At 37.4% G+C, this 24860-nt stretch overlaps 1 protein-coding gene across 3 annotated transcripts in view; it reads left to right on the top strand.

Annotated features, from left to right (window-relative positions):
• BBS9 (Bardet-Biedl syndrome 9) overlaps nucleotides 1-24860 on the top strand; it is a 474928-nt gene that overhangs the window by 230390 nt on the left and 219678 nt on the right. For all 3 annotated transcript variants that reach the window (XM_025291193.3, XM_025291190.3, XM_044946679.2), the window contains 2 exons: nucleotides 11326-11498; nucleotides 18472-18624. In XM_025291193.3, the coding sequence (XP_025146978.3) occupies nucleotides 11326-11498; nucleotides 18472-18624 (326 nt within the window). The remainder of the gene's footprint in view (nucleotides 1-11325; nucleotides 11499-18471; nucleotides 18625-24860) is intronic.

Here is a 24860-nt window from a genome sequence, read left to right as displayed (position 1 = left end):
CAGGATGAAATTTCTCTTCTGAATATCACAAAAATAGCTTCTTCAATAATGTCTCTATAGCTTATTTTTGGAGTTATAATTGTTATGTAATTATACTTTGAATAACAAATTTCATAGAGCTTTAAAAATAATGATAAAACTCAGCTTACTAAATGTAACTCTATATTGTGTCCAAAGCAGTGCAGTCTAAGCTGCAGCTTAGTCCAAGGTTAAATTTAGAGTATCTATTAGTAGCACTACACGTTTTTAGTAACTAGCATTTTCAGTAAGAATTGGACAATTAAACTGAGTAATTCAGAAGCAAAACATAGCTGAAGGGAGTTGTGGGTTTTGTTTTGAAATAAGCAATATTAGAGCATGTTAGTATTCTTGCCTGGATAATTCCATGGAAAGAGGAACCTGGTGGGCTACCGTCCATGGAGTCACAAAGAATCAGACACGACTGAGTAACTAACACTTTCACTTTTCACTTTCAGAACATGTTTAAATATCAACTGAAATGAGTTAGTGGGAGAGGCTGATGATCAGGAAGTAGAAGGGCATCACAAAGCAATGAAGTCCTTTAGAAGGAGAGAGGGAATGGGATACAGAACTTGGAGGGTGAGGAGAGTTGAAAGTTTACTGTGACAGGATATAGGTCTAGGGAGACTTTATAGATTTGTTGATGAAAAGATAGGGGAGCTTTTCTGATCTCTAAATTTGAAAAAAAAAAAAAGTGTGACATTGGTGTCTTGGAGAATAAGAAAGCAAACTCGTGAAATATAAGCAATGATGAGTTCCCATTAGAGTCTGAGATCCTGAATTTTAAAGTGAATCCAGTCATCCTTAGACAATTTTGCCCAGCAGTGATTTGTTTCTTGTTATCCAAGCAACTAAAGTCAGGGTTTGGATTTTGAAACAGAATTGCAGATAAAATATTTTTATGAGAATGGTTATAATAATGAACTACCAAGTCTAAGCTGAGAGAAATTAAGAGCAGAGAAAAGTGGTACATGGTGAAAAATTAACAAGTTCAATAGACCACATATCTTGATTAGGTTCAAGAAGTAGTGGGAGTTAGAGAGCAAGTAAACCAGAAGCACAAACACTGGTGGTTAGAGAATGAGTGAGGAGTTGATTCCAGAGTTCAGAGAGACTGCAGAGTCTGATGACAGGCTCATCAAACAAGGTGTGATGTTTGGGGAGTGGGTTGTAAAGATGGAGAGACAACCAATGGAGACAAAGATTTCTAGGAAATGAAATGTCTCAGTTGTGGATATTGGAGGAGCCTGTTTGATGTTAGCACAATGAATGAGAAAAAGAAATACATATGAACATATTATTGTGAAATTTTAGAGCACTAAGGATCAGGGGCATATCTCCAAAGATTAGAAAGGAAAAAATAGTCACTCAAGGAAAATTTATCAAGAAGTCATTTAACTTTTCATCAAAATTATTAGATACTAGTTCAGTTCAGTTCAGTCACTTAGTCTTGTTTGACTCTTTGCGACCCCGTGGACTGCAGCATACCAGGCTTCCCTGTCCATCACCAACTCCAGGAGCTTGCTCAAACTGATGTCCATCGAGTCGGTAATGCCATCCAGTCATCTCATCCTCTCTTGTCTCCTTCTCCTCCCACCTTCAATCTTTCTCAGCATCAGGGTCTTTTCCAATAAGTCAGTTCTTTGCATCAGGTGGACAAAGTATTGGAGCTTCAGCTTCAGCATCAGTCCTTCTGATGAATATTCAGGACTGATTTCCTTAAAGATTGACTGGTTTGATCTCCTTGCAGTCCAAGGGACTCTCAAGAGTCTTCTCCAACACAGCAGTTCAAAAGCATCAATTTTTCAGTGCTCAGCTTTCTTTATGGTCCAATTCTCACATCCATACATGACTACTGGAACAACCATAGCTTTGACTAGATGGACCTTTGTTGGAAAAGTAATGTCTCTGCTTTTTAATATGCTGTCTGTCTAGGTTGGTCATAGGTTTTCTTTCAAGGGACAAGCATCTTTTAATTTCATGGCTGCTGTCACAATCTGCAGTGATTTTAGAGCCCAAGAAAATAAAGTCTCTCACTTTTTCCATTGTATCCCCATCTATTTGCCATAAAGTGCTGGGATAGGATACCATGATCTTAGTTTTTTTGAATGTTGAGTTTTAAGCCAACTTTTTCACTCTCCTCTTTCACTTGCATCAAGAGGCTCTTTAGTTTCTCTTCGCTTTCTGCCACAAGGGTGGTGTCATCTGTGTATCTAAGGTTATTGATATTTATCCCGGCAATCTTGATTCCAGCCTTTGCTTCATCTAGCCTGGCTTTTCACATGAGGTACTTTGCATATAAGTTAAATAAACAGGGTGACAATATACAGCCTTGATGTACTCCTTTCCCAATTTGAAACCTAGAGGACGATGGAAAAATTTTCCCTAAGATCTGAGAGAAATGATTTTCAACTTAGACTTCGGTACCCTGTTAAACTAGTAATTAGCAATGAGTGCTGAGTAAATACATCTTCTTAGTGTCACGAGTAGCACTAAGCTATTGCAAATAGCAAATTTATGTTGCCTCAGGTAGGCCTTTGGAATATGGAAAGGATAACTAATAATGCTAAATATTTCAATATCCTGAAAGAGTGTAACATGCTAGAAAGAGTGATTGAATTGAATCAGGTCAAGTTTATAAGTCCTTTGCTTTTCCATTTTGATTATTTTGCTTTCAGATATAATGAAAGGATTGTAGTCATGCATGTGAATAAGGGTTGAGCCTTGAAAAAGGCTTTCTTTTTGCATCTGTCAAAAGAAAGCATATATAATATTGAACTGTGTTAAACAGAATATCTTCAGAAAAAAGAAAGTGAGAGTTTTGCTCTACTCCATCTGGCTGGACTGTGCACCTTTGCTCATTTTTCACTCAGCAGATGTCTTTATATCTAATACATCTCATGACTCTTGTGGCGCTCCTGGACTAATTGGAGAAACAAACAGGTAGTGAATTGATTATAGAACACCTGATGTGCTTATAGAAGCACACTTTAGCTGCTGCTGGATTCCAAAAGAATGAGGTTCCATAAGCGATTTTATTTGTGAAGGATCTTTTGGAATGAATAGGAGATTTTTAGGTGGAGAGCATTCCAGAAAGAAGAGAAATTATCTTCAGATGTTTGATAAAGTGTGGGATTTTTGTTGTTGGCATTGTTCAGTTGCTCAGTCGTGTCCGACTCTTTGTGACCCCATGGGTTGCAGCACCCCAGGCTTCCCTATCCTTCACCATCTCCCGGGGCTTGCTCAAACTCATGTCTGTGGAGTCGGTGATGCCAGCTAACCATCCCATCCTCTGTTGTCCCCTTCTCCTCCTGCCATCAATCTTTCCCAGCATCAGAGTCTTTTCCAATGAGTTGGCTCTTTGAGTCATGTGGCCAAAGTATTGGAGCTTCAGCTTCAGCATCAGTGCTTCTAATGAATATTCAGGATTGATTTCCTTTAGGGTTGACTGGTTTGATCTCCTTGCAGTCCAAGGGACTCTCAAGAGTCTTCTCCAATACTACAGATAAAAGCATCTGAAACTTCATGGAGTAGGTACTCTGTGATAGTCCTTTAATGAAGCCTCCAAATTTAAGGACAAGTGTTATGATAAAGCCTTCCCAGATGGCACTAGTGCTAAAGAGCCTTCCTGCCAATGCAGGAGATGCCTGAGACAAGGTTCGATCCTTGGGTCAGGAAGATTCCCTGGAGGGGGGCATGGCAACCCACTGCAGTATTCTTGCCTGGAGAATCCCATGGACAGAGAAGCCTGGAGGGCTAAAGGTCATAAGGTCACAAAGAGTCAGACATGACTGAAGCAACTTAGCACACACGCAGGTCATGAGAAAATCTAAACTCACCTGATATGCACCTCCTGCTGCTGTCATTGCTTTAATGTGTACAGTGATTCATCAGTATAATATTGTATTACTATTTATCTTAGAATTTCTTAGCAGTATTATTGAGGGACAATGGGAATATTATATAAATACACTTAGAAAAAAGCCTTTTGAAAATTAAATTTAGAGAAACCATCCACAGTTTGTATTAATATTGAAGAGGTTGTATATTTAGAATATTACACTAATATCTACTGATATTATTTATATTATTTCTTCCAACTTTTGATTTAAAAAGCATTCATCTGCTTTTCCATTTCACATTTTAAAATTTCCAGGATAGCATAAACTATATTGATGCTTTGTTTATGATGTGAATGCAAACATTATTTATATTGATGAACTTCAGATGTTCTGACATGAATTGAGACTGACGTTATGCATTTTTGTGCCCTGCTTAGTTAAATATATTATTTTCTCCATTTGTAGTAGGGTGAAATGGCAATTGACTGGATTCCAATCCTTTAAATTTATTTCATTTGGAAGCTGAAATAGTTATTTCCACTGAGCTGCTGTTGCAAGATGCAAAGGAAAAGAGATAAAAAAATTAATTGAATGTTCATTTTGGAAGCTATTTTAATTACCAATATTGTAAGGATGTATTTTAGAATACAACTCTTTTCTTTCATGCTATATTGTAAATAGAAATTTTCATTTCTCCTTTCCATGAAATGTATACTCTGGAAAAATCTCCTGGGCAATGTTAAATATCTTGGAGTACTAGTACCAAGAAAATGCTTAATAGTCAACATAATGCCTTATAAATCTTTGACTCTTTGATTCTTGTTGATTTTTGGTAATCTGAAAAAATTCAACTTGCAGATACCATGTTTATATTTTTAAATCCCCCAGCCTCATGGTAATTTTTAACATTTTGGCACATTTTTCCCCCCTGTATATGCTGATGAATAAGAAAATAATTAAAGCCCGAATTTGAAAGTTACAGAAAATATCAGACCTATTTAAATGTTTATTATTATGAATTTTACATTTTTCTTGTTTAATGATATTCATGTATTCACAGCAGAGTACTATCTTAGTCCATTTGGGTACTGTCTTAGTCCATAAACTGGGTGGCTTTTACATAGTAGAAGTTTACTTCTAATAGTTCTGGAAGCTATGAAGTCCAAGATCAGGGCACTCGTAGGTTTGGTTTCTGGTGAGGACCTGCTTCCTGGTTCACAGATGTCTGGCTTTGCAGTGTGTCGTGTGGCAGAAGGGGTAAGAGTGATGCTGAGGTCTCTTTTTTATAACAGTGCTAATCCCATTCATGAGGACTCCTTCCCCATGACATAAATCTCCTCCCCAAGGCCCCATCTCCAGATATTATCACAGTGGATATCAGGACTAAACATATGCATTTTGGGGTGACACAGGTGTTCTGCTGCTGCTGCTGCTAAGTCGCTTCAGTCGTGTCCGACTCGGTGCGACTCCATAAATGGCAGCCCACCAGGCTTCCCCGTCCCTGGGATTCTCCAGGCAAGAACACTGGAGTGGGTTGCCATTTGAATGCCAGCAAATGAAATAGAGAATTTTATTTATATTTAAGTTTTCCAGTGAGCTTTAGATTTTTTAACTCGTTTTATTCTATACTTTTTGTATCAAAATTTTAATTTTTTCAACCAATATATTTTGAATATCTAATTTTTCTTGATCTAAATTTTAAAATATAGGTACTTTTCTGGTGATTCAATGGTTAAGACTCTGCACTTCCAGTGCAAGGGGTGTGGGTTTTATCCCTGGTGGGAAACTAAGATCTTACGTGTATTGCGGCCAAAAAAATAATAATACAAAGATAAATTACACTTGTGTAAATCTTTTCCATATAACATTATAGTTGATCTTCATACTGGCCTTGTGAGCTATGCTTTATTTTCCCCTTTGTGTGGATGAAGAAATTGATGGTTGGATGATTTATTTGTACTGAAGTCATAGATTTAAAAATTTACTACATTTTAAGTTTTGCTTAGGGATAAGAGCTGAGCAACTGGAGATTTCCTTCATAATGTGATACCCTTAATTGCTTATATATGGCACCACTATGTTGGATCATGGTTATAATGTCCTTAACTATGAGTCTATTTTTGTCCCTTTTCAATTCCTTTTCTACTTGGCAGCTTTTATAATAAAAACAAAGAAACAAACAATTACAAATTTTATCATGCCTCTCTCCAGCTTAAAATCTTTTGTGTTGATAATAATATCAAAACTTTTACTAACCCTTATAGGTCTCCCTGTATGTTCTGGCCTGGCCTGAACTTCATCTTTGGGCACTTTTCCTTACTATGACCTTCTCTCAGTTCTTTGTACATCTCTGACTTTTTCTCCCATAAAGTCTTTGAACTTGCCATTCCCTCTACCTGGGCTGTTCTTTCCATCTTAAGCTCCAAGCTTTATGCACAAAATGATTAGGAGTATGAAGTCTAGAATTAGATTAATAATTTAAATCCCTGCTCTGGTTTAGCTTTCATTTGAATGATTTTGAAAAAATTGCTGTGCCTGTTTTTTCCATCTACAGAAATGGAAATAAAATATTGCAATTATACTATAAAAGAATCAAATGAGATAATTCCTAAAAAGCATGAAGCAATTTCCTGGTACACTGTAAGTGCTAGGTAAATTTTAGCGGCTAGTATTATTTAGCTGCTGAAAAGACTGTTTTACCATTAGTCTTTATCATAGCACCCTTTTTATCTGCATCATAGTCCTCTCATAACTTGTAATTATTTGTTATTTATTTGCTTATTTTCTACCCTTCTCACTAGGATGAGGGCCAGGACCAGTTTGTGTTGTTCCCCATTGTTTCCCCAGCACTCACTGCTTAATACCTTTTGAATTGAATGAGTATGTGCAGAGTTGCTTAGAATCTTTTAAGACTATCAAATAAAGATTGTCTTGCTTTATGGTTACTTTGTAAAGGGAATTGTGTTTCATTTCTTTCATTTGTCCCTTGCCTTTTGAATCTATTGTCCAAGACTTTTCTCGATTACTTTAGAAAGTGGAAGTCTTTGCCCAGTATGGGGGATTGAGATGGGTCTCCTAGAGAGTTCATCAGCCTCTGTTCAGATAATTCAAATCTTGATGAAAGATAAAGGGAAATGTTTAGACTTGCCTGCATTTCATTTTGTCAGATTAGGGGGTTTGTTGTCTTCCAGGAGTGAGGAAGGAGCTCCAGCTGTGGGCAGCAGAAATAAGATACTTTGTCTCTCCTGGGGAAGCTTTTGGGCTCACTGCCTTTCTTGGCTTGCTGACAACATCCCCTGCTCTCTTTAATGAAACACCCATGCCCACTGTAAGCTGTGAATGGGAACTAAATCCAGCAGTTCCTAGGAGGCATCAGGATAGGTGTCAATTGGATCTGTCTTTCCCCATCATCAGCTCAGCCCCAGGACAGCTGAACTTGGAGGTACTTGTTGGCATTTGGCTGAGAATCCTCTCCACATTTCTTCCAGTTGTAAATGCTAATAAAATGTTTTACTTTTAAATAGAATTTAATTAATAAAACTAACCTTTGATAGAAATGTTTAGTGCATTTCTTTTAAGATTTTTAAGTTGTGACACATTTGTATCAAAAAATTACAGTCAAATGGACACACCTCTCCTGGTGTTGGCACAGGCCATTCTGGAGGACAACTCACTCCCCATCCAGTCTGTGGCTTTGCAGATGCTGCTCACAGGGAGGGTAGCCACAGTCAAGTATGGCAGTGCCAGCGTATGTGCCCACTCCTGCTATCATATTCATCTCTGTTGCTCCAATAGTCATGACTACATTTCACCGTCTCTTCTCTCGGGCCTGCATCCCTGCAGCATGGAACTTCATCACCTACATTTGCTATGTCCAGCAAAGACTGGGCAGCAGAATGTAAAGTTTGTGTTTGGGAAGATCACAAAGCTGTTTAAGGAGATGTAACTGGCTCAGCTCAGTGTCGTCTTCTAGAAGGCCAAGGGCATTCCCCAGGCCTGGATGGGGGCTCTGGGCTGGAGCAGACACTTGACCCAAGATGGGAAGACATAGAGAAAGACAAGGTCCTGAGCCAGCCCTGAGCCAGAAGCTACCTTTCTACCTAAGAGGGACAAATGGCTGAGACCTGGAGGCAGCACTGAGCTGCCCAATATGTGTCTTAGGATGCAGAGAGGGACAGATTGGTCTGTAACTTCAGAGGCCTGTCTTCTTCCTCACTGAGTTCTACAATTCCCAAGGAGACTTTTCAGAAAGCACCAATCACCAAGGAGTTCAGAGCCTTAAACACTTCCCAGGGCAGCCAAGTCTATTAATACCTATAATTGTAAGACAGTTCTTATTGGGCCTTCTTCCCTTTGCTGCTGCTCCCTTGTTATTGCCTAATTCTTCTGTTATGTAATAGGCCTTCATATACTTGAAAATAGTTGTATATCCCTTGGGGAAAGCTCTGATATTTCTGTGGCATAATCAACCATAATGGGGTATCCCTGAGTCCCCTGAGTCAGTGATGGTGGAAACCTTGTTCATTCTTCCCCCATCACTCCGTCGTTCAAGATCTATAGTGAACTTCTTGAAGGCAGAGGCTCTTGCTTTATTCATGATTTTATCTCCAGCATCTTGAACTGACTTCTACAAATGAATAGAAGAATGAATAAATATCAGTCTGGGTTTTCTGTGTTGGACGCCAAGCTTGACTTAGGTAAGACCCCAGATTTAGAGGATTCTAATACTAGCATACTTTGTCATTAGCATTCTCCCTTCTACGTGTCTACTCACACCCCTCCATAATTGTACTCTAGTTTTCTTCTAAAGCATTAAACCTTCAGTGAAAATTACCAAGAAAGGTAAAGGTTGTCATATCTGACCTTGGCCCTACTGTCTTTGATGGGGAGAAATGAGAAGACATCTGATGAGCACCATGGGCAGATGCCAACTCCAGAATAAGACTAGAGTGAAGGGAGTGTGGGGAAGGTTCATGACATGAAGATTCATGTCATATCATGTCAAATGATATGACAGCAGAGAATAGACTGTTTGCATGTTCTGTGGCAGGAATACTCAGTTTATTTTATTCCTTATGTAAATAAAAAGAGTCGACTTGGGGAATGAGAGCAGATATATTCTTGGATTCTGGTTGAGGATGACAAAGTTAAAAACCAATTTAAAGTTGTAATATATTTATAGTACCATAGAAAGTATAAATAACTATTTTACATGCGTGTATCATAGTACCTTAGGTTCTTTAAGCAAAAAGACTGAGTTAATTTTTATACTCCCAAGATTTATTTCTTTATGAAACATAATAGATGTTCAATAGAATAGGTGACTTCGATCTCAAAAAGTGTATGGTCTCTTTGAAGAGACCAAATATGATTATATGGAAAGTTAAATAAGAATACGTGGTTGTACACAGTTAAGTAAACAGTAAACTGTAGACATTCTCTGTATAAATTCAGAGACATGCAATATTGTGAAGTGGTTAAGACTGATAGATAATCTTTGGATTAATAGCTGGAGTTCCAATCCCTGCTCTGTTACTAACTGGCTAGATGATCTTGCAGATTATTTAAACTCTTCTGTGGCTAGATTTATTTTTCTGTAAAATGGGGATAACAGTATTTTCCCTATTGGGTGATTGAGATTTAAGCGAGAGAGTGAACGTGAAGTGCTTTAGATAGTGCCTGGTACATATAAGGCTGCTACATGTTAGTCAGTCAGTCATGTCCAACTCATTGCAACTGTAGCCCACCAGGCTCCTCTGTCCATGGAATTCTCTAGGTAAGAATACTAGAATGGGTAGCCATTCCTTTTTCCAGGCAATCTTCCTGTCTCAAAGGTTGAACCCTGGTCTCCTGCATGGCAGGCAGATTCTTTACCATCTGAGTCACCAGGGCAGCCCAAAGCTACTATCGATGGTAGAGAAATAAAGTTTTCTTGGGGTAGTTGAGATTGAAGCCAAATCCTAAAGGGTAGGTCGAGTTTAGACAATTGGAAAGAAGGATATTTATCATAAATTCTAGCTCTGACATTTAATTTACTTTGTGACCTTTGGCAAGTCTCTGAGATTCTCTGTGCCTGGTTTTCTTTTTTTGTAGAAGAATGAGTTGTTACGATTTTAGTGCTCGATGCATAGTTGGTGCTCAACATATAATAGTTGCCCTTATCGCAGATGCAGTTATTGTAGTCGGTGCTCAACATATAATAGTTGCCCTTATCGCAGATGCAGTTATTGTGGTCGGTGCTCAACATGTAATAGCTGCCCTTATCGCAGATGCAGTTATTGTAGTCGGTGCTCAACATATAATAGTTGCCCTTATCGCAGATGCAGTTATTGTGGTCGGTGCCCAACATGTAATAGCTGCCCTTATCGCAGATGCAGTTATTGTAGTCGGTGCCCAACATGTAATAGCTGCCCTTATCGCAGATGCAGTTATTGTAGTCGGTGCTCAACATATAATAGTTGCCCTTATCGCAGATGCAGTTATTGTGGTCGGTGCCCAACATGTAATAGCTGCCCTTATCGCAGATGCAGTTATTGTAGTCGGTGCTCAACATATAATAGTTGCCCTTATCGCAGATGCAGTTATTGTGGTCGGTGCCCAACATGTAATAGCTGCCCTTATCGCAGATGCAGTTATTGTCACTGCTGTCATCATCATTGCCATCTTTGTTGTCACCATCAGCACCATCAGGGTACGAGGCAAGAATTTGGCTCTCTATGAGCTGTGGTTTCAGGGAATGGAGGGAACCAAGATTTATATTGGGGGAAGGGTCTTATTGCAAAATCTTTCTTCAAATGAAAGAACTATTAGAAAAATAGAAAGCTTTGATTATGATAACAGGGGTTTAAACTGGCTGCTGTGGCCAGGATGTGGGGCTCTGTAGAATAAATTTTATTGCATATCAATTTTCTGAAACAGATAATGATACCAGGTATGCTTTTGCAATGGCTGTTTCCTTACCTTTTTTGTTTTCTTTCTTTGTTTTCTTACTTTTTGAGTAGTTTTTTTTTTGGAAGGATCCAAATTTTGTGTTTTTACTATACTGAAACCTATCATAAGATAAATAGTTAAAAGGACCATACTCTGCAGCTTGGCACTGTGATCACATACCTTTGGAGTGAAATTTGAAAATGTTAAGTTATTGATGCAGAAAATCACAATAAGGTCATAAAATTATTTTTATTAAGCCAGCAGAAATTATATCTATATTCCCAAAATGAAATCTTTGTCCTTTTCATTTTGGTGTTCATGTCAGAGTTAGTGATAATTCATGGCATCACCGACTTAAAGGACATGAGTTTGAGCAAACTCTGGGAAATAGCGAAGGACTGGGGAGTTTGGTATGCTGCAGTCCACGGGATCGCAAGGAGTCAGACACAACTCAGCGACTGAACAACAGCAATACATTATTTCAGCTAGTAATTGTGTTAATAAGCCTTTTGCTTAATTGTTTTCTCTTTAGAACGATACCGCATTCAGAGTGAACAATTTGAGGATCTTTGGCTTATAACAAATGAGCTTATCATCCGCCTTCAAGAATATTTTGAAAAACAGGGAATCAAAGATTTCACATGTTCTTTTTCTGGATCTGTGCCCCTTGAAGAATATTTTGAGTTGATTGATCATCATTTTGAGGTGTGTATGATCATAACCCATATCATCTGTAGTTTTTCAGTGTATGAAAGAGAAGGGGATCCTGTAGAGGTAAGAATTCTAGTATACATGCCATTAGGCAGTACACTAAGTTGTTATTCTTATGTGGGTGGTGGGCTTGTGAATCTTTTCCTGCCCTCTTGCCCAATTTGTGATCAATTGCAGACTTTTACAGAGTGGCTGCCTGGAGCTAAGCATGTGGTCTGGCCTCAGAACAGAGCTGGTTTAATTCTCCCACATAGGGGTTTAACCTTTGACCCCAATAACCCAGTGCTAAAACTATTTGAGCTTATCGGCAGCCATTTGGCTAACTAATTCTAGCAGGCCATAAATGAGGTGTGATTATAAAGTAAAGTGATTTTCCCTTTTCATTTTTAACAAGCATACCAGAACTTCTGCATCTGAATGAGGGTTAATCACGTAAAATACTCTCGAGTATCTGGCACAATGGGTGCTTGGTAAATGCTGAAGGATTAAATGTCTAAATCAGTGAGATTTGCCAGTGACTTTGTTGCCTGGATATGTTTGCACTTCTTCTTTGGAATTATCTTCAGAGCCTGTGTTACATTTTCTTGAGTATCTTCAGAGTGTCAAATCTTCATCCTTTGAAAATTGATTTGATATTTGGAAATAGTCAAGATTAATGTTTTTGTGAAAACAGTTAAACAATGACAGTCATTGTTTTAAGTCCCATGTGTTTAAAAAAAGAATTCACCAAGCTTTACTTACTTATTTGCCTGTAAGTAGATCCTGTAGGGAATTACAAAGAGGAATTTCAAAAAGATTTTGAAAATTATTTAAGAAAGCATTGGTTCCCTAGAGTGGCTACTTTTTAAGGAATCCATAGGTTTTTGCATCTCTGTAAACGTGTGCGTGTGCAAGCGTGTATGTGTGTATTGTAGAGAGAGAGGAAGGGAGAGAGAATATGTAAATTGTCAGTCACATGAACATTCTACTTAATGTTCAGTTCCTTGAACATTCTAAGAGAATTGACTTTAACCTATAAATAAAGACTTCTTTGAATACAGTCAACATAAAGGGAAATTTTCAGTGAATACAGTCCAATCGCAGATAATACAACATTATCAAATAAATTAATTTGGGTTTTCTCTCATCTATGCTGATAATATTGTATAGGATAGTATACTTTGACCAAATTGTGGCACCAAAAGTCAATAGTTTGGTAAATAATATTTAGATACTCTAAGTATTGAGAACTTTCAACACTTAACACGTATGTATGGATCTTAATGCCAAGCAATGTTCTAGGCACTAGGAATTACAACAATGAATAAAACAGACAAAAATTCTGTTTTCATGGAGCTTATGCTAAAGGACACTTGGAGTCCAAAAGCCACCTTTATTTAAAGTTGAAAGTTGTATTAAAAAAAAAAAAAGGTAGCAATTCTCTAGGATATATCTGAAGAAATTCCTGCCTAACTATGCGAAACTGAGGTCCAGTGACTTACAGAAGAGAGTCCATAGAAAGACTATACTGATTAAATATTTGTAACATTTAAAATAAAAAACATTAGTTTCTAATTGACTATATTTGACATATAGTCCACATCCCTCCTGTCTGTATATTTGCTGACTAGTTAATCCTTGCAGTTTCTACATCAGGGACATTTCTTTTCTGGGGAGGGACTTAGGGAATATGGTCAACTATATACACTTCTACTTGTTAAACAAGTTAAAAAGGGCATGCTTATACTTCCTTTACTCTCTGGCTCCACTCTCTACCTTTTTTTTTTTTTTTAAATACAACTTTCAACTTTAAATAAAGGTGGCTTTTGGACTCCAAGTGTCCTTTAGCATAAGCTCCATGAAAACAGAATTTTTGTCTGTTTTATTCATTGTTGTAATTCCTAGTGCCTAGAACATTGCTTGGCATTAAGATCCATACATACTTGTTAAGTGTTGAAATTCTGATATGTGAAAACACTTCAATCACTGCTGTTTTGTTACACATACAGTAACCTCGCTGATGTCTCAATGTTGAAGATATATTATTTATTTCATGAATTGAGGAAATAAAATATTATAGCAGGAAGTCATACAACTAAAAGTGAAGTATTGATAACTTTGATTTCTGATTCCTCTGCCTTTTCTACAATCAGCTTGAACATCTGGGAGTTCACGGTTCACGTATTGCTGAAGCCTGGCTTGGAGAATTTTGAGCATTACTTTACTAGCGTGTGAGATGAGTGCAATTGTGTGGTAGTTTGAGCATTCTTTGGCATTGCTTTGGCATTGTCTTTCTTTCTGCTGGATCACTGAAAAAGCAAGAGAGTTCCAGGAAAACATCTATTTCTGCTTTATTGACTATGCCAAAGCCTTTGACTGTGTGGATCACAATGAACTGTGGAAAATTCTGAAAGAGATGGGAATAACAGACCACCTGATCTGCCTCTTGAGAAACCTATATGCAGGTCAGGAAGCAACAGTTAGAACTGGACATGGAACAAAAGACTGATTCCGAATAGGAAAAGGAGTATGTCAAGGCTGTATATCGTCACCCTGCTTATTTAACTTCTATGCAGAGTACATCATGAGAAACGCTGGGCTGGAAGAAGCACAAGCTGGAATCAAGATTGCCGGGAGAAATATCAATAACCTCAGATATGCAGATGACACCACCCTTATGGCAGAAAGTGAAGAGGAACTCAAAAGCCTCTTGATGAAAGTGAAAGAGAAGAGTGAAGAAGTTGGCTTAAAGCTCAACGTTCAGAAAACGAAGATCATGGCATCTGGTCCCATCACTTCATGGGCAATAGATGAGGAAACACTGGAAAAGTGTCAGACTTTATTTTTTGGGCTCTAAAATCACTGCAGATGGTGATTGCATCCATGAAATTAAAAGACGCTTACTCCTTGGAAGGAAAGTTATGACCAACCTAGATAGCGTATTCAAAAACAGAGATATTACTTTGCCAACAAAGGTCCGTCTTGTCAAGGCTATGGTTTTTCTAGTGGTCATGTATGGATGTGAGAGTTGGACTGTGAAGAAAGCTGTGTGCCGAAGAATTGATGCTTTTGAACTGTGGTGTTGGAGAAGACTCTTGAGAGTCCCTTGGACTGTAAGGAGATCCAACCAGTCCATCCTAAAGGAGATCAGTCCTGGGTGTTCACTGGAAGGACTGATGCTGAAGCTGAAACTCCAGTACTTTGGCCTCCTCATATGAAGAGTTGACTCACTGGAAAAGACTTTGATTCTGGGAGGGATTGTGGGCAGGAGGAGAAGGGGACGACAGAGGATGAGATGGCTGGATGGCATCACTGACTTGATGGACATAAGTTTGGATAAACTCTGGGAGTTGGTGATGGACAGGGAGGCCTGGCATGCTGCGATTCATGGGGTTGCAAAGAGTCAGACACAACTGAGCGATTGAACTGAACTGAACTGAACTATTGATAACGTTTGCTATATTCTTCTTAAAAAAATAGTTGTTATATCACTTTAAATTTTGGTAATGATTTTTTTTTTTCCCTTCAAGAGAGTATTCTTTGATGTAGCTACTTAAGTGCTTCTTAAGTGCTGAAACTGGGGGTAAAGGAGGGTAATAAAATTCCAAGTTTTTCTCTCACTGTTTGCAGATGACATGGTCCTCTACATAGAAAACCCTAAAGACTCCACCAGAAAATTACTAGAGCTAATCAATGAATATAGTAAAGTTGCAGGATATAAAATTAACACACAGAAATCCCTTGCATTCCTATACACTAACAATGAGAAAACAGAAACAGAAATTAAGGAAACAATTCCATTCACCATTGCAACGAAAAGAATAAAATACTTAAGAATAAATCTACCTAAAGAAACAAAAGACCTATATATATAAAACTATAAAACACTGATGAAAGAAATCAAAGATGACAAAATAGATGGAGAAATATACCATGTTCATGGATTGGAAGAATCAATATAGTAAAAATGAGTATACTACCCAAAGCAACCTATAGATTCAATGCAATCCCTATCAAGCTACCAATGGTATTTTTCACAGAACTAGAATAAATAACTTCACAACTTGTATGGAAATACAAAAAGCCTCAAATAGCCAAAGCAATCTTGAGAAAGAAGAATGGAACTGGAGGAATCAACCTGCCTGACTTCAGACTATATTACAAAGCTGCTGTCATCAAGACAGTATGGTACTGGCACAAAGACAGAAATATAAATCAGTGGAACAAAGTAGAAAACCCAGAGGTAAATCCATGCACCTGTGGACACCTTATGTTTGACAAAGGAGGCAAGAATATACAGTAGAGAATAGACAATCTCTTTAACAAGTGGTGCTGGGAAAACTGGTCAACCACTTGTAAAAGAATGAAACTAGAGCACTTTTTACACCATACACAAAAAAAAACTTAAAATGGATTAAAGATCTAAACATAAGACCAGAAACTATAAAACTAGAGGAAAACATAGGCAAAACACTCTCTGACATAAATCACAGCAGGATCCTCTATGACCCACCTCCCAGAATAATGGCAATAAAAGCAAAAATAAACAAATGGGACCTAATTAAACTTAAAAGCTTTTGCACAGTGAAGGAAGCTATAAGCAAGGTGAAAAGACAGCCTTCAGAATGGGAGAAAATAATAGCAAATGAAGCAACTGACAAAGAATTAATCTCAAAAATATACAAGCAGCTCCTGAAGCTCAATTCCAGAAAAATAAATGACCCAATCAAAAAATGGGTGAAAGAACTAAACAGAAATTTCTCCAAAGAAGACATACAGATGGCTAACAAACACATGAAAAGATGCTCAACATCACTCATTATCAATAGAAATGCAAATCAAAACCACAATGAGGTACCATCTCATGCCAATCAGAATGGCTGCTATCAAAAAGTCTACAAACAATAAATGCTGGAGAGGGTGTGGAGAAAAGGGGACCCCTCTTACGTTGTTGGTGGAAATGCAAACTAGTATAGCCACTATGGAGAACAGTATGGAGATTCCTTAAAAAACTGGAAATAAAACTGTCATATGACCCAGCAAGTCCACTGCTGCACATAAACACTGAGGAAACCAGAAGGGAAAGAGACATGTGTACACCAATGTTCATCGCAGCACTGTTTATAATAGCCAGGACATGGAAGCAACCTAGATGCCCATCAGCAGACGAATGGATAAGAAAGCTTTGGTACATATACACAATGGAATATTTCTCAGCCATTAAAAAGAATACATTTGAATCAGTTCTAATGAGGTGGATTAAACTGGAGCCAATTATACAGAGTGAAGTAAGTCAGAAAGAAAAACACCAATACAGTATACTAATGCATATATATGGTATTTAGAAAGATGTAAACAATGACCTTATATGTGAGATAGCAAAAGAGACACAGATGTATAGAATAGTTTTCTGGACTTTGTGGGAGAAGGCGAGGGTGGGATGATTTGAGAGAATAGCATTGAAACATGTATATTATCATATGTGAAACAGATCGCCTGTCAAGGTTTGATGCATGAGACAGGGTGCTCAGGGCTGGTGCACTGGGATGACCCAGAGGGATGGCATGGGGAGGGAGGTGGAAGGGGGGTTCAGGATGGTGAACACGTTGTACACCCATGGCTGATTCATGTCAATGTATGGAAAAACCCACTACAATATTGTAAACTAATTACCCTCCAATTAAAATAAATAAATTTAAAAAAAATCCAAGTTTTTTCCCCAATTGTGTGTCTTTTCTCCACACATGCACTGAAAAATAGGGGAGTTTGGTTTGATATCAGAAATGTAAACTATGTTTGATTTCCAAACATACTAAATATGATACTTCAGAAGTATTATGACTATTCTGTAAAGTTAAAGTAGCAGTTCACATGATCTGGTTTCATGGAGTGTTCCCTATGACTTTGATCAGTTTTCTTATTTTAATAATATAAATTCAAAAATTATGAAAAGAGTTATATGGAAAAGAGTCATTTCTGATTCTCATCCTCCCATTATTCAGTCTCTTTGGATGCAGCTTTTGGTATCCAGTTTCTTGTGGTCTTTCTAGAATTGTTCTTTGTAGTTACAACTCTGTTACTGTACAAATTTTAAAAAACATACATGCATGATATTCTGTATTTTTACTTTGCCTCTTTGAATGCATCTTTGGCTAGCATTGCTTATCTGTACCTAGTGTTCCTCTTGTTCCTCTGTTGATAGCAGTTTGATTATTAACATTATCTTACTATAATAGGAACAGAACAAATTCTGTAATGAATATCTTTGCATGTACATTACTTTTTGCAAGCACACCGCTTGGAAAAATTCCTGGAAGTGCGATTGCTAGGTCAAAGGCTGTTATATTTGAGAACTATTTGTATTAACTTCTCTGTGAATTTTGCCTACTTTTCTATTGGATTGGTGCTCTTATTCATTTGTTTTGGTTGTGGTCACTTTTTTTTTTTTTTAATCAGTTTGTAGATACTTTCTAGATATTTTGGCAATTGCATAGAACTTATTTTTTTTTAGTTAGTAATTTATCAGGTGTGTGTGTTTGTATATGTGTGACTTTTGGCTTTTGACTTATAAAGATCTGTCTCATGCTAAAATTATTTTAAAAATACAATTTTCTAGTACTTTTGTTTTATTTAAACTTTTTATCCCTCTGCAGTTGATTTTGCTGTAAAGGCTAGGGGAGAGATTATAGATTATTATTCTTTTTTTCCCTTGTATATTTAATCAGTTATCACAAAATGTTTATTAAATAATCTGTTTATCCCTTGGTAAGTGGGCCATTTTTACTAAATTTCTATCCAGCCTATTTCACTGTATCATTTATGTATTCATGAATCAAATATCATACTGTTTTAATTCTCAAAACTCTGTAATACACTTAAATTTCCTCTTTAGTGTTTTTAAAATTTTATTGGTGTTGCCAGTATCCATACTTTAGACACATTTTTGTTGTGCACATTTAGCCTGAATTGAAGAAATTCTTCATTGTAGTTGCGGATAAATGGTGAAAAATTGGAAGAACTCTTGTCTGAAAGAGCTGTACAATTTCGGGCCATTCAACGTCGGCTGTTAACAAGGTTCAAGGATAAAACACCTGCGCCCCTCCAACACCTGGACACCTTGCTGGATGGAACTTACAAGCAGGTAAGTATAATATCAGTGGTAGTTTTCTACTACTAGATATAATTTTTTCCCTCACCCTAGAGTCATGTACCAGAGTTCCAAGGTTAGGTGTTTCTTTCCTGTATATTATGAAACAGTGAACAGCATACAAGCTTTAGAGTCAGAATTTAGTCAAGCTCTGTCACTGTCTAATTATGTGACTTTGAGTAAATTAGAATAGATCCATCCATATTTTACTTTCCAGAGTTTTTGTGAGGATTTTCTGTCATTTCTTTGAAGCAGCCAGCATAATGCCAGGCATACAGTGTATGCTTGATTAATAGTAGCTATTATGGTTAGTGTGTTTATTGGACAATTCTTGGTACATTCCATAATTATCATAATATCAAATTGTCTTACAGAGCAATTGGATCATACTTCTAGTGTTTTGTCAGCTAATGTTTTAAGATAGAATTCTGTTTTTAAAATTCATTAACGTAGAGTTGATTTACAATGTTGTTCTAGTTTATGCTGTACAATAAAGTGATTTAGATACACACACACACACACACACACACATTCTTTTTCATCTTGTTCTCCATTATGGTTTATCACAGGGTACTTCCCTGTGCTGTATAGTAGGACCTTGTTGTTTATCCATTCTATATACAATAGTTTGTGTCTGCTAATCTCAAACTCCCAATCCCTTCCTTCCCCAGTTATCTTCCCCCTTGTCAATCACAAGTCTGTTCTTTATGTCTGTGAGTCTATTTTGTAGATAAATTCACTTTTGTCATATTTTAGATTCCACATATAAGTGATATCACATGATATTTATCTTTCTCTTTTGTCTTAGTATGATCATCTCTAGGTCCATCCATGTTGCTGTATAACATTTCATTCTTTTTTATGACTTAGTAATATTCCATTGTATATGTTTACCATATCTTTATTCATCTGTCATTGACCATTTAGATTGTTTTCATGTCTTGGCTATTGTGAATCATGCTGTGAACAGAGGGGTATGTGTATCTTTTTGAATTATAGTTTTGTCTAGATATATGCCTAGGAATAGGATTGCTGGATCACATGGGAACTCTATTTTTTGTTTTTGAGAAACCTCCTTACTGTTTTTCATGGTGGCTGCACCAACTTACATAACCACCAACAGTGTAGGAGGGTTCCTTTTTCTTTATACCCTCTATAGCATTTGTCGTTTGTAGACTTCTTTAGTATGGCCATTCTGATGATGTGAGATGGTGCCTTATTGTAGTTTTGATTTGCATTTCTCTATTAATTAGTGATGTTGAGCATCTTTTCATGTGCCAGTTGGCCATGAGATGAAATTCTTAAATAGCCCTTTGTTCTAGCTCGAAAAGACTTTTTTCTTCCTCTTTGAGTCTTTCTTCTACCAATGGTTTATCATTTGCATAACTAGGGTTATCTGAGTCTTACTCTTAAGGTATTACATCTTTAAAAACTATTCAAAATTATCATCTGAGGCTTGAAATAATAATTCTTAAAATTGAAATTTCATGGATAAGACCTCTTCCAGTTCTACTATAAAGAAGTCAGCTTTGATTAACTACATTATGTCTTCTTACATTTCTATACAATATCAATGATCTGTTTCAAAATCAGTGTTGGATATGAATACTCTGTTGATTTTTTTGATTGAATTTTTTGTTGAGATAGTTGTATATTTCCATGCAGTTATAACAAAAAGTACCACTAGGGACTTCGCTAGTGGATAAGAATCTGCCTGCCAGTGCAGGGTACACCAGTTCGATCCCTGGTCCTGGAAGATCCCATATGCCTCAGAGCAGCTAAGCCCATGAGCCACAACCACTGAGCCTGATTGCTGCGATTACTGAAGCCTGCATGCTCTAGAGTCCATGCTCCACAGTAAGAGAAACCACTGCAATGAGAAGCCTCTACACCACAACAAAGAGTAACTCCTGCTGGTGGCAATTAGAGGTAACCTGCAAGCAGCACTGAAGACCCAGCACAGTCAATAAATAAATAATTTAAAAAGAAACTATAAAAAAATACAGCTAAATTTCATATATCATTTACCCACTTTCTTCCAGTGGTATCATTTTGTAAAACTATAGTATAATATCAGAACCAGATTATTGACATTGATAAAATCTGTATATTTTTATTCAGATTTCCACAATTTTACCTGTACTTATTTGTGGGTGTATTAAGTTCTATACAGTTTTATGTAGGTCTGTGTATCCACCGTCTTGTGTATTCAAGATACCAAGCAGCTCCATCGCACAAGACTTCTTCATGCTGCATTTTATTGACAAAACCCCCTCCCCAACACTGTGCTTCTCTACCACATTCTGCTGTTTTTGGAAGAATGAATCAGATGTTGTTTTCATAGTTAGCTTTTCTAAAGGGAAGAACCATGGAGAAGAAAATGGCATCCCACTCCAATATTCTTGCCTGGGAAATCCCATGGACAGAGGAGCCTGGTGGGCTATAGTCCATCGGGTCACAAAGAGTCAAACATGACTTAGTGACTAAACAGCAAGAGCTACAACAAAAAGAAGAAAAATAGCTTATTATGTGAACATCACTAAATGTATTGATAATATATTTGCTTCTTGAAATTTTCATGGTTATTTGAAAATCAGTAGCAATTGGAGGGACAGTCTGCAGCAATAGTAGATTTTTGGCAAGAACATGGGGCTTCAAGACCAAAGACCCCAGTTCTGTCACTTATTAGCTATGTGGCTTTTGGCAATTTCCTTACCTTCCCAGAACTTCAGTTTCTTTCAGTAAAATGGAACACATACTCACTGTCTTATTACAAAGATTCAATTCCATAGTGGATGTAGAAATGCTTGGTAAATTGTTCTACAAATACAGATTGCAAATTTCTTCTGTGCTGAAGCAATTACGTGACTCAGATCAGTAAGCACTAATGCTGTTTCTGTTCCAGACTTTTTTTTTTCTCTCTTAGATATACTTTTTGTTTTGGTTTGTTCTTCATTTTCTTTCTTTTTTTCCCCTCCTCCTTCTTCTTCATATATCTTTGATGGTCTATCTCATTCTTAGGCTTCCTGCCACGTCTGCACTTGGAGCTGAAGAATCTTGTCTTTAATGGTGCTGTATCATTTTGCGGACACAATGGCAGAGGGATCTTTAAAGGGGTTTGATGAAGATGTTTGATTTAATGCTTTCCATATTTTCTATATAGCAAGACTTTCTTTGTCTTTTCTACATTCTAAGTTCTGGGGTTTGTTTTTTTCTGCTTAGGTCTTAAGGGTGCTAGATGTCCAGGAGCTGCTATTAAATCCAATAAAGTTTCTAAGACAAACTGAGGGTGAAACCCAAATCCCTTCATAAATGAATGATTGTACGTTGCCGAGTTGGCTGTAGTGTGAAATAATTGATATGGTATTAATATATTTATTCATGTAATAGGTCAGTGATGGTATAGTTGTACAGGTTCTGAGGTCAAAGTTTGGCTTACTACCTCTTCATTCAGTAATGGTAGCTATTGTTATTTAGGAACCAAATGTCAGTTTGCCAGGTATAGAGTGGGTAAGGCCGGGGTGGGCAGGCAGTATGACTTCTGTGCCCTTGTGTTTAGCAGAAGCTCTTGGGTGTGTGCATGCTCAGTCGCTTCAGTCATGCCTGACTCTTTGCAACCCTATGGGCTGTAGCCCGCCAGGTTCCTCTGTCCGTGGGATTCTCCAGGCAAGAATACTGAAGTGGGTTGCATTTCTTCCTCCAGGGGATCTTCCTGACCCAGGATGCAAACCCACATCTCTTAGGTCTCCTGCATTGGCAGGCAGGTTCTTTACCATTAGTGCCACTTGGGAAGAAACTCTTGGTACAACTAGCTTACACAGTGAAGACTGAACTGAAGACAGTCTCTAGTCTTCTAGTGACCTGGGATGTAGGATCATGAGGCCGAGTGACTGTCTTCTCCGCATCCCAGATTGTTTCAACTGGATGTATTCTTAGAAGGAAGATTTCTCAGTCAAAAAATATTTCTCACTCACAAACACACACACATCACACACACACACACACACACGCACATACATATTACTTAGCAAAAATGTACTAAATTATAATTCTGCTGGCAGTTTATAAAATAATGTCTGTTTTCTAGGTATTATTGTTTTTGATAGTTACAATTCTTAACCTGGTAAGATAATATTACTGTTATTTTAATCTTTCTTTGCTTACCAGTGAGGTTGAAGATTTAAAAAAATGTTAACCGGCCATTTACCTTTCTTTTATTGTGATTTACATGTGTAAAACCTTTTGGTCAATAGTTTATCAAGTAGTGCAGCTTTTTGTTATTTTGTGTATATTAAGCTAGCAAGCTTTTAGCATACTTTTGTCATGCATAAAAAATACTTTGTGTATGTAAGGAATGTAATCTCTCTTCATATGTAAAATTTTACCAATTTGTCATTTACCTTTTATTTTTTAGACAAGTAAAATTTACAAAATCTTTGCATAGTAAAATCTATTCCTCTTTTTCCTTCAGACATCACTGTCTAGGAAAGTCTTCCCATGCCAAGAGTACATAAATATTGACTAAGAATTTATTTTAACATTTTTATGCTATCATTCTTTATAGATACTTTTTTAATCCATCTGGAATGTATTATGCAATTTAGTGGGAATCTGATCTGCTCATCAAAAATGGTGAACTAGTTGTCTCGGCCCCTGCTTATTGTATAATCCTTTTTTTTTTTTCTTACTGAGCTGAAGTACTATTTGTAACATTTAACAATTTTACTGTATAGTGAACTACTCCAAACCTTAGTGGTTTCAAACAACAACAATTCATTATCGCTCATGAGTCTTCAAATCAGCTGAGCAGTTCTGCTGACCTGGGCCATGGTTAGCTGTTCTTGTTGGAATTCACTCATGTGTCTCTGGTTAGCAAGTTGGTCAGCTGGAGACTAGATGTACTTAAATATTTGGCATTTGGCTCACAGTTAGATGGAGTGATTGTGCCACACATATCTCCTGTGGGGCAGGCTGGCCTGTGCTTGTTCACCTGGTGGCTACAGGTCCCAATATACAAATACTCTTCAAGTCTCTGCCTGTGCTATGTCTCTAATTCCCATTGGTTTTGACCAACCCAGATCAAAGGGCTGGGAAAATAAACTCTTCTTCTTTATTGAAGGAATAAAGGATTGTGGGCATTTTCACAATCTACCCCAAATTAGCGTATAGTAATGGGGGCTCAGACGGTAAAGAATCTGCCTGCAATGTGGGAGACCTGGGTTCAGTCCCTGGGTTGGGAAGATCCCCTGGAGGCGGGCATGGCAACCCACTCCAGTATTCTTGCCTAGCGAATCTGCATGGACAGAGGAGCCCATGGGCTGCAGTCCAGGGTGTTGCAAAGAGTCAGACATGACTGAATGACTAAGCACAGCACAAATTAGCAAAATGTTTTAAAAGCTAATTTTTGCAACTTTCCTAGCCTTTGAACTTAGGTTTTTCTATATTTTTTACTTTGAAACCTATATTTTTTTTGGTTACTAAAATTTCATTAATTCATAATCAGTGTGGTCTATGGATTCTAAAGATGATTTCTCCTGCAATTAGATTTAAGAAAACAGAACATCTGTGCTATTTTCAGGCTAGTGCCCAAATACTTGCCTATATGCTAAGTTATAGTCAGCTGTTTTGGGGATGGAATCTGTTATTTAGTCTCCTGTCAGTCACCGTCATAGTCCTGTCCAAGGTGGGCTTTATCTGTGCAGTCACAGAACCCTGTGTTTGGTTTGAATGCTCTGTGGTAGCCATCTTGAAATTCTTAAGACTTTTTGAACATGAGGCCCCATATTTTTATTTTGATCTGGGTCCCTCAAATAGTGCTGGTTGTTGTTGCCCTATTGGGATTTCTAACGAGAATAAGACAATTGGGAGTTCAAATGTAGAGTATAATTCAAAGACATACTGTTTTTATTACCACTACCCCAAAATCACTTGTAAGTTTCTTAAAGATGAACAGGAAGGGATGTAGTGGGCTCCTCTGAATAGCTCAAAGGTTTTTTCTGGGACTGGCCTCTTGGTTAGCTGACAGTGAAGTGACAAGGGTTATCGCATTTAAGGTTATCATCTTGCAATCAGTTGTGTCTAGGCATGTTGTGGGTGGCAGGCTGTGGGTCATTGGCTTCAAGATGCACCACAAATAGTTATGAATTTTGATGTACAAAGAGTTCAGCCAACAACTCTTCTCCCATTTTTAACTGCAAGTTATTTCTTATATCTTGTATCTTTGATTGGAT

This window comes from Bubalus bubalis, chromosome 8 (genome assembly GCF_019923935.1).
Source record: "Bubalus bubalis isolate 160015118507 breed Murrah chromosome 8, NDDB_SH_1, whole genome shotgun sequence".
Classification (NCBI taxonomy): Eukaryota; Metazoa; Chordata; class Mammalia; order Artiodactyla; family Bovidae; genus Bubalus; species Bubalus bubalis.
Note: the sequence above shows the minus strand (reverse complement) of the source record. Positions and strands in the feature narration are given on the sequence as shown.